This window comes from Triticum aestivum, chromosome 4A, assembly GCF_018294505.1.
Source record: "Triticum aestivum cultivar Chinese Spring chromosome 4A, IWGSC CS RefSeq v2.1, whole genome shotgun sequence".
NCBI classification, from domain to species: domain Eukaryota; kingdom Viridiplantae; phylum Streptophyta; class Magnoliopsida; order Poales; family Poaceae; genus Triticum; species Triticum aestivum.
In genome coordinates this window covers 598301923-598312580 of record NC_057803.1, presented here as the reverse complement: position 1 = coordinate 598312580, position 10658 = coordinate 598301923, and the positions used below count along the sequence as shown (strand labels likewise).

General features: G+C 40.6%; 1 protein-coding gene across 1 annotated transcript; it reads right to left on the bottom strand.

Annotated features, from left to right (window-relative positions):
* Positions 1–3518: 3518 nt before the first annotated feature.
* On the bottom strand, positions 3519–6423 carry LOC123082493 (GDSL esterase/lipase At3g14820-like). The gene is made up of 3 exons (XM_044504824.1): positions 6020–6423; positions 4392–4534; positions 3519–4300 (listed from the first exon to the last, which is right to left on the bottom strand). Exons 1-3 carry the CDS (start codon positions 6321–6323, stop codon positions 3644–3646), a joined length of 1104 nt encoding a protein of 367 aa, XP_044360759.1. The 5' UTR covers positions 6324–6423; the 3' UTR covers positions 3519–3643.
* Positions 6424–10658: the final 4235 nt, after the last annotated feature.

Genomic DNA, 10658 nt, shown 5'->3' with positions numbered 1-10658 from the left:
GGGGGAGGATGGCCGGGATTCGGCGAGGGGCGGCCGGGGCAGATCCCAACAAGGGGCGGAGATGGAGTATATCGGCGAGGGGCGGCCACACACAAACAAGGCGGCGCCCTTCTCTGGTGGCGGCAGTTGAAGGAACCCGCTTGGTCACCTGGCCAGCGCGTGGTGCCCCCCAGAGCTGGTACCCGCCGGTACGTGCGGTCGTGCGCTGCTCCTGCGCTTATGTGAAGGACAAAAAGAGATCGATGGGTGGGTTATTTTTTTATTAGAAAGAGATCAAGGAGTTGGATGTATACATGATGTACCTTCGGATAGCTGTTCAAAAGACGCAACATTTTCTTGTCGAACATTTTTTTAAATTGGGATGGTTTTAAAAAAATTAATACGATAAAACTTATTTTTTTGGAATGATATACACCAAAATTTTAGACCGTTTAACGAAATAGATCATATAATATACCATCAAAAAGAGTTTGAATAGCATAAACTTTTTCATGTAGAGAGTTTATTTTTAAATTCTTCGTCGTTTTGCGAGCAATTTTTAAGAATGCCAAAAATGACGTTGATTTTTTTAACTTGTAAGTCCTAATTTTTCATAAACTACGAATTTCTGTGTTATTTCCGTTTGAACATCATTTTTTATTTTGAGTACATAATTTTTTATTTTCAAATAAACATTGAATTGATCTATATTTAAAATTTGAACTTCATGGTTATATTCTTTAATTTGAACTTTATTAGTTTTATCGTTTAGTAACGGAAAAAATACTAGTTTTTAAAGAAACATTATTTTAATTTAAACTTTTATGGATTTTTTTTAAAGGGGAAAACCATTTTCTATAAACTTTTTTGAACTGTTTCGTTGTTTTAATTTGAACTTCTCGGTTTTACTCTTTCGTAACAAGAAAAATCTGAGCTTTTTAATAAACTTTGAATTTCTTTGTTTGTTTATAAAATTTGAACTCCTCCGTTTTTTGAATTTGAACTTCTCTACCCGCAAAAAAGAAATTTTGAACTTCTCTATTTTTTATAAGCTTTGATTTTCTCTATTTTTTTAATGAGAAAAATTCAATTTTTAAATAAACATTGAACAAAGTTTTTGAAAATTGAACTTCAAACTTTTATTTTTCCTACAAATGTGAAGAATTTGAGTTTCCATATACATTGACCTTTCTTTTGTCGGAATAGAGCATATGATATACTGTTCAAAATCTTATGAATAGAAGCAACTTTTTGTGTAGACATTTGTTACAAATTCGACGTTGTTTATGAGCTGTTTAAAAAATGCCTAAAATGATGTTGATTTTTTAACATGTAAGTCCTAGGTTTTTATAAACTTCGAACTTCTCGGTTATTTTAATTTGAAACTTCTTAGTTTTATTTTGATTTTGATTTTTATTTTTAAATAAACATCGAATTGCTCCTTTTTAATTTGAACTTCTTGCATTTATTCCTTAATAACAAGGAAAATCTGAGTTTTTATAAACATTGAATTGCTCTATATTTTCAATTTGGACTTCTTGGTTTTATTTTTTAGTAAAGGGGAAATCATAGTTTTATAATAAACATTGAACCGCTCGGTTATTGAAATTTGAACTTCTAATTTTTTATGAAATGGGGAAAATCCATTTTTTATAAACTTTTATAAAGTTCTCTATTATTTTAGTTTGACCTTCTTGGTTTTTTAGAAATGTAAAAAATATGTTTTCTTACAAATGTCGAACCGCTTATAATTCATGGTTTTTTTACAAACATTGAACTTTTTTGTTATTATTTTCAAAAAGAAAAAGAAAATTCAAGTGATTTTTTTTGTATAAAACATATGTGTCTTTTTTTTGTTTTCTCATTTTCTTTGAACTATCCAATTTATTAAATTTGAACTTTCATAGTTAACATTTTCTCGGTGAGGCTTGTTTTCTTCATGATAAATAAACATCGAATTGCTCTGATTATTTTACTCTGACATTATTGTTTATTTCTAAAGATGGGGAAAATCCGTTTTCTTATAAACATCGAACTTCTCCAAAAAAAATCAAACACATGTTATTTATTTTCATGCAAGGCCACCTTTTTAAAATAGAGAATTAAAATAGTAAATTTGAATTCAATTTTTCTAAACATCAATCTGCTCATCTTGTACATTTTGAAGTTATGTGTTTTTCTTTTTATCTCAACTCATGTTTTTTGCAATTTGAACTTGGCGAACTTCTTTTTTACTTTCACTCAAGCTCGGTTTTTCTTTTTATCTCGACTCATGTTTTCTTTTTTGTTATGAATGGGGAAAATAAATACTAACCTTTTTTGCACACACATCTAACCGTTAGGTGTTTCCCTTCACGAACTAACGATGGAATAAATATTTCATTTTTTTTATTTTGCACCAAGATGGATGGCATGTTTATGTTTATTTTGGCCGTAACAAAAACACAAAAAAATACCAGACTACAAAACCATCTTCTGTTTGACCAAACTATCAACGACAAAGGTGTGAACTTTTCTTTTGTTCCAATTTGAACCTCGGGTGTCACGGCCGAGCACGCACGCCAGTGTTGTCCTCGGGTGTCACGGTGAAGCTGGAGTACAAACGACGACGTACCTCTTCATCAACGTGCGGGAGAGGTGGCCACGGTGCGGTTCGCAGGCGGTGCGCGGGTTGTGGGGGCGCTCGACGGACGGCGGTTGGCTGAGGCGCGCGAGCGACGTCGAAGGCGAGCGGCTGCGCATGTCCAGGTTGAACTTCAAGGTTTGGCGTGGTGCCTGCAGCGGCGGAGCACAATGGCTCGGGGGCGTCGACGCGCATGGTCCACGCGGTGGCGCTCAGGAGGAGCACCCAACTGCGTAGGAACACGGATCGGCTAGACGCGTTGGGGACTGGGGCCGACGAGGAAGCAGTGGAAAGAGACTGGGGCGGCGGGGGAAGTTGAGGGGCGCGGGGGCTGCTGGACGTGCTCAAGCATGATGGAGCTCGCGGGAGCAGCACTGTCTCCCAGGTGTCTGGATCTGGCGGGTCGCGGTTGTGGCTGCGAAGGTGGTCGTGCTGATGCGCGGCGGCAGCTGCGAAGGTGGTCGTGGTCGGGGGTGGCGGCGGCGTCTCCGGTTGGGGCTGGAGCAGGGCGGTGGGGGCGGGGCGGCCATGGACATCTGATCGGGAGACTTTGTTGCGATTTGTAATAATATGGTTGCATGCATCGACTGATGCAGAGGCCGAAGATAATCCTTCTTTTCAAAGAAAAAATATGATCGGGGCACCGTAGGTGGTTTTTTCTTTTTTCTTTTTGGCTTCTGGTTCGTGAAGTTCAGGAACATCTGACCCCACCTATATAGGGCGGGGTGTTATCATAATACTATTCTAATACCGTTATTACTCTCTATCATCTGGATCACCTGCACAAACACATCGAATCGAATCGAATCAAAAAGCAAACACCATGATCGATCAGCAGGTGTGCTCGATATGTATCACATATTATTCCGGTCCTGTAGTTCATCATTAATCTCCGTGCACCTCCAGTCAGAATAACCTCCATTGTCATGTCTAAAATATTTAGTTCTAATGTTTTATCGAACTGCAAAGTTTCAAATTTATATGCCGTGTATGCTCATCGATCCATGGAGCTCAATCAATGTTGAGAAACTCCATTTAGGGTTACAAGAGGTGTCCATAGGTGTCCCAGATGTTGTCGACAATGATCTTGTATGCCCTTTGCGTGGGATGGAAGCTATCGAAGAAGACATGCTTGGATACGTCGTCGCACACCGCCATGAACCTAGAGTCACAGAGATTCGTCACCTCGATGAGCCCGGTCCCGCAGCACCCGTGGGTCGTCTCAGTGAAGCCCCAACGCTCCCCATCCTCGGCGAGCTCTTGGATGATGTCATAGATCCCTAGGTAGACTATGCGGGTGTTGAGCTCCTCTTTCATCCTTTCGATCAGCTCCTGCACCCTTGAGTTGTAGAGCTGTGCTGCGTAGTTGCGCTTGGGTTCACAATGACGATGCAACCCGCCGCCGACCGTCCGTTGCGACGGTACGCATCCGATGGGCGGGAGGCCCACGAAGCCGATCCTCTTGGCGCCGCGAGCACTCACGCTTCGGAGGAACTTGTCCACACCGACGAGGAGGAGGTCCACGTAGGACGAGATGTCGTACTGGACGCTCCGAAACGGTGTTGTGAAGTAGGTGTTAGCTATGTCATCCGAGCCGGCACACACAAAAAAGAAGGCACCATCGATGATCCTCTCGGCCTCCTCCTCTGCAATACGCGTAGAAGTTAGCAAGATCATTACAAAAAATTTCTTCTTGGACTAGCTAGCGGTGTACTGTGATTCGGCCTCTGCATCGATCATGCATGCATCATATAATATTATCAATAGAGATTGAGTGTGAAAGATCAGCCAGAGTACATACCACGATTTTTGGAGTGAGGGGGTCATATCCAGTGGCGCCGGAGGCGAAGCTGACTCCGGTGAGGAGGTCCTCCGGAGTGTGGTCGACGTTGAGCCACGGAGCAACCAGCTTCTTCACGTGAAGTTTCTGGGCTGAAATCCGGCCCATCAATGAAATGGGAGAAGTTTATTGAACAGGCTGTAAAGCGAAAACTCGGCCGGCATGCCTGCAGCTAACTACTGGATTTTGACCATTTTTTATTTCTTTTTTTCCTTTTCTATCCGATTTTATTTCCCTTGTTTTTCTTTGTTTGTTTGTTTTCAATTTTTAGTCCACAAACTTTTTAAAAAATTCACAAACATTTTTAAAATTCATGAATATTTTTAAGATTTGAACCTTTTTTTAAAGTTCATGATTTTTTATAAATTCCGAAATATTTTTTAAAAAATTGAACATTTTTTTAAATTCATGTAGTTTTTCAAATTTGTCCAAAACAACGTGGCCGGTTTTTTCCAAGTCAGGAAATGCTGGTTTTTCTAGTGGCCTTTTCCTCAGACGAACATGACTGATTTTTTATTGAGCCAGGTGCTGCCGGTTTTTCATGCAAGCGAGCAGGCATGCCGGCACTAGTGGGTCGGCCCATATTAAGCAACCTTTTGTGTTTTGGGGACAATTTGTCGCTAAGCGCATAGAACAGGAGCGGCCTATGCATGAGAAATTAAGTGAAGTGAAGTTAATTAATTGTTGCGCCAGATATCTCCCCAGGTTTCCTTTAAGTAAAAAGATATCTCCTGGGGTGAAATAAAATAATCTTCTAAATGTCAATTTTCTTCAAATATTTACAACTGTACATATATGTGCTCTTTGTGTGCATGTATTTTTTTTTCATAGAAGACGACAAGTGTTTGTGTTAAAAAACAACTTTGTTGCTAAAAATTTTCCTTTTAGATAACTTGATTTATTTAGAAAAAACAGGGTACAAAATTTCTGGATTGTTTCTCACAATTTGTTTTTTTTCTTCGCATGAAATACTTACACACGCGACGAAGATCTGAAGACGTACATGCTCAATTTTCCTTTTAAAATTTCTAACCCATTTTTGGTCAATCAGTTGTTCATCCTGCAGGGGGCATGTAACTCCCGCGAGCCCATATCGCCGCTCTCCTTAGAGATGATAATATCTCATGGTCATACCATGCCCGCTTCCAAATAAACTTGCTTGATATGCTCTACCAGCAAAATACCCATGTATTGCTACGGATATAACTACACAGCCAATTGTACCAAGTCATAGCTCTCGGTTCAATAGTAAAATCTATGCCACATTTAGAATAATCGATACTTAGAACTGAAACCATCTGTGTGAATTTGTCTCGAATACTTTTTGGCATTAACACATAACCTTTTATGGATTTTGTACATGTATTGAACTATGTTGAAGTCCAAAACAATAACCTTTTCTTTTTATGGAACCTTGTCAAAATGGCAGGGTGGTGGTCCTACAATTTCCTTAAGAATGTAGTGACCCTGTTTATGGGGGAAAAGTAGGCCGAAAATCTTACAACGGGTTTTACTGGAACCTAGACATAGACAAACCACAAGCACAACCACACTGATAAGAATAGACACGGACGTACCGACGAGGTCGGAGGGCACGAGGCCGTTGGAGAAGCGGCCGGTGGCGACGTGGCCGTCGAAGTCCTTGCCGTAGGGCGCGTGGTTGGCCTTGATCTGGGTGTGCAGGTTGTTGTTGTTCCCTGGGTCCACGATGGAGTCGCCGAACACGATCACCGCCGTCGCCCTCGCACTCCGCATCTCCTCCCCTGCCACCTCCACCGTACCGTTGTTCTGCTGCTCCCGGCACACAGCCGGACGCACCGCCGCCACTAACGCCAGTACCGCCACGACGACGGCGAGCTGCTGCAGCCGCAACCTCCTCATCGCCGCTGCTAGTGAGTAATGAGCTATAGTGTGTGGTTGCTGGTTGGCCTCAACCGAATGCAGCTAGCTAGCAGCAATGGAGGCCGGATGTGTACTGTGTACCAATCGCTCTGCCTCTGCCTCTCTATTTATACACACACATGTGTCCTTCCAACGAGTAGTCGAGTGGCCTATAGTGTAGCTTGTGTGAAGTACTGCGGTAGTACTTACTTGCGTGCAGTTGGAGTGTCAATGGCGTCTTGATAGCTCCTTAATGAAGCAGAGCATGCATTCGGTTAGATGATTTTTCTACGAAAAAGATGTATATATTCGTACCAGTATGCACGATAACCATCGACTTAATTTGATGGTCCTCGTCGACTTGATTAACAGATATGGAACTATATATATGCAGAATTTTCATGGCCAAATATAGCTAGCGGGGTGCTACCAGGGAAAACTACACATCCACCGGGGTACGGGGGAAAGTTGCACATCACCATTAGGCAGTTAGCTGGGGCAGTTTCGGAAGTTGCACATCCACTATTGACCAGTTGGCCGAGGCAGCAAATAGTGAAATCTACACATCCACATGCAGGGGAAAAGGTGCACATCAATTACAAGGCAGCTGGCCTGGACAACAGACGAAGTTGCACATTTCACTCTTAGGGGGTAGGTTGGGGTGGAGGTGCCATCAGTTAAATTTGCATGTCCACGCGTAGGGAGAAAGTTGCATATCGACTATCACATAGTTGCACATCGACTGCTAGGCAGCTGCATCAAATGGGGACTAAATTGTACAAAAAACATTTTGTCAAAACATACCCATGCAAGATCTAGTTTTGAAGAGCACATCGCGTGGGTTCCAATGGTGAAAACGGATCTTAATTCCGATGCGCGGTTTAAAAAGTTATGACTTTTTAAAAATTATGAAACACAAATTAAATTGCGGTCGCACCTGTTCACATTGGTGCTTTTGCAATTCTTTTTTCCTTTTTTCTGTTTACTTTTTCTAATGTGGATTAAAATTTTCTTTATATGGATTAGTGGAGACAATATATATTAGAGGACCAAAACTTTTCTTTTTGAGCCAGCTGCTCAGGAGCGCTAGGGAGCAGTCGGCCGCTCTCTCTTATTAATTGATGCAACCATCCATAAGGCGGAATGAGAGCAGTCCTTATCCTACATGTATGTATATGTACCGAACCACACATAATTAATCAAATGTTTGCATGTGATTATGTTTGATAGTGATTAGCACGTACGTTCTAGTACTTGCTAAATCCAGAACGGGCAAGATTAGAGGAAAGGTAAAGATGTCCACACCTGTACATGATCGATGCATGCATGGGTTAATTGGCGGGTTAGTTGGACGTACATATATGCACGTAAAATTGTAGGGGAATCGATTGAAGCAAGACAGAGTGCAGTTATATTTTACTCCTACATAAGATCACTTTGGTAGATGGCCATCCATATCAATCGATCGATGAGTTAGATAGGGAGGTGTTAATGGCGTGTGGGAATTAACGTGGAGGGGAGGAGCTGCTAGCTCGAAAAGGAGACGAGCCAGGCGTGCATCATGCATTGATGCATGTCGGTTAGCAGGCCATCTACGGAACTACTGTGTGGACGACAGTTTGCCTGCACGAACTGAGGACGACGGATGATTGACGGTGCATCCAGTTTTTGCTCTGCGTACGTACGGTCAGATGCACTGCATCGTCCAAAGATCGTCCAATATTGTCGTGTGTATAGCAGCGCTGGGCCATCTATACCCATCCATCTGCCGGTCCCTGACCTTTACGTGCAACTTCTCGCCGTCGCTTTCGCTTTGCTGAAATTAATATATGTGTATGTACGTGAAGAAACCCATACATGCACCGATCGACCCACTTGAGCAAAATTAAGACCACTCAACAGGGCAATAAATGTACTACACTGGCTTCAGTGGCTTTTGTGTTCTCCCATCTGTCCCAACCGAAATTACGTCATTGCTTGTGGGCGGTTTAAATTTTTCAGAAACTGACAAATTGAGGGCATCACATAAATGTCCGGATTTTTGGAAATATTTTCGGAGTTTGCTCTACTAGTGTTCACCAGTTTGAATTTGGCCTGAAATTCCGAGTTTACAAATATTTTGGTACCTACCGAAATGACAGATTATTTTTGGAAATGTGGTTGAAGTTTTGAACACTGTTGATTAAAAGGTTTACGTGCTTGCTTCGACTAACACTTTTGTACCAAATTAACCTAGATTGGGAAGAAAAAATATTTTTGAAATCAAACTTTAGAGAGTAATAACTAACAAGTAAAAAATCCTTGGTACTTTTTTCTATAGAATTGAAGAAATGTCTTTGGGCCTCTCAATCCCCACAATCCTAATAAATAAAGGTGAGAAAACTACTTGCGATAATATATCACTTCTAGTAGTTTTTATTGAAGCAAACATTGTCCCTAGAGTATCAATCGCTTCTTTTAACTTATCTATCCTTGAGGGATGATGATCTATCCTCACAGCATGACCTTCTTTTTCTAGATTTTTCATCTTTTTAAGATCCTCACCTATAGAAGATCCCAGTTTAGTGACATTATTGTTTAACTTTTTATCAATTTCTTCGAGTTTTTGTTTACTTGGCATATTATTTTCTATTATATCCAATCTCATCATAAGGTGTTCAAGGGTAACTTCAGATTCATCAGTGTTTATTGGAGGAGATCTTACTATACTTTCTATACCATCAAAGGCACCAAGAGTATTGCTACTCTAAAAGCTACCTCCCATTATAGTGCCTAGCAGGTACCTATTCCAGAGAGTTACACCAATGTAGAAATTCCTAATGAGGACCACAGTTGATTGTTTACGAATAGACCTATTCTGAGAATCACAGATCCTATACCAAGCATCTTTTAAACTTTCTCCACCCCTTTGCTTGAAGTGGAGCACTTCTAACTCAGGAGAAGTAGTAGAAAGTGAAGAAATAGCCATGATAAACAAGCTAAAATAATAGTAACTACTTGCTGAAATTTAAATATTTTGTGTTTTTCAAGTTTTTTAGAAAGCAGAAAAGCAAAATAATAAGCAACAAAAAGTAACTAAGCAGTATAGAAAGCAAGGTAGTAAATAAATGAGTGAAGGACCTATGACTATGAAGAAAACTCCCCGGCAACGGCGCTAGAAAAAGGCTTGCTTCCTCTCAACTAGGAAGGTGTTGGGCCCCCAAGTGCAAGGGTTTGTAGCAAGCATCAATTTCCCTTAACTGACCTCAAGGTTTATCGAACCAACAAGAGTTTAGTAAGACAACAATGATCAGTACCCGCACACACAAATACAAAACTACCTAGGCCCCAAACAAGACTAGTGAGGTTGTCAATCTCACTAGCTTGCTAGTTACAAGGATTGAAAGCATAAGTGTATGGAAGATTTGATTGCAATGGAAAAGTAAAAAAGAATTTAAAAGAGGGTTTGATCGAGTTTGAAAATTTTATAAGAAGATGGACTGGGATCCATAGATTCACTAGCGGTTTCTCTCCATAAGAAAGCATGGTGTGCTGAACAAATTATAGTTGTGTATCAATTAAATTGCAATATTTATGACTATGACTATCCATGGCATAATTAACATATGAGCATCACGTCCCAAAATCTATAGATTGTTATCCAATTGCATCTATAGCTAATACTCCACTCAAGACCACTATCCATCATGCATCTTAAAGTATTAAGTAAAAACAGAGTATTGCAATAAGTATGATGACATGAAGTAGATGATATATTGTCTTCACCCTACGTTCAAAGGCCAACTACTCAACCATCTTTTTATCCCTAGTGGCAACAACACAATACAAGCCTTTTTCACTTTCTGTCACTGTGGTAGATTACATGCAAGATTGAACCTAACTATATATCATACCCAATTCCCTCTTGGAGATCACTCCCCTAACTTGGCCAAAGAAAAAAAGATAGATCGGAGAGCATATATGAATAAGAATTATGAAGCAAAGAAACCAAATAGATCCCAAAAGGAATTCATAGATAAATCTGATCATAAAGTGATAATTCATAACACCGCAACAAACAAACCAACAGATTACATCAGATGAATCACAGTCATGTAGGGCAGCTCACACTACAGGAATCAGCTAATATTTGCCGTTAGTTTTCCTCTTTGTCGTCAGCTTTTCGTCGGGGCATACGGCAAAGAAAAAATTTGCCGTCAGTTGCTGATGGCAAAGAACAGCTGACGGTAAAATAGTGGAAAAACTAATGGCAAAAAAATCTGAAGGCAAAGAGATAAAACGGCTGACGGCACAGAAAACCTGACGGCAAAAGTGATCTAGACCCACTGGCGACAA

Excerpts from the sequence above, each read along its gene's own strand:
- LOC123082493 (XM_044504824.1), bottom strand. The coding sequence starts at position 6,323 with ATGAGGAGGTTGCGGCTGCAGCAGCTCGCCGTCGTCGTGGCGGTACTG. Across the intron at positions 4,535-6,019 it reads CGTGCCCTCCGACCTCGTCG|CCCAGAAACTTCACGTGAAG; the intron begins GTACGTCCGTGT and ends GCCGGATTTCAG. Across the intron at positions 4,301-4,391 it reads AAATCGTGGTATGTACTCTG|TCCAAGAAGAAATTTTTTGT; the intron begins GCTGATCTTTCA and ends ACCGCTAGCTAG.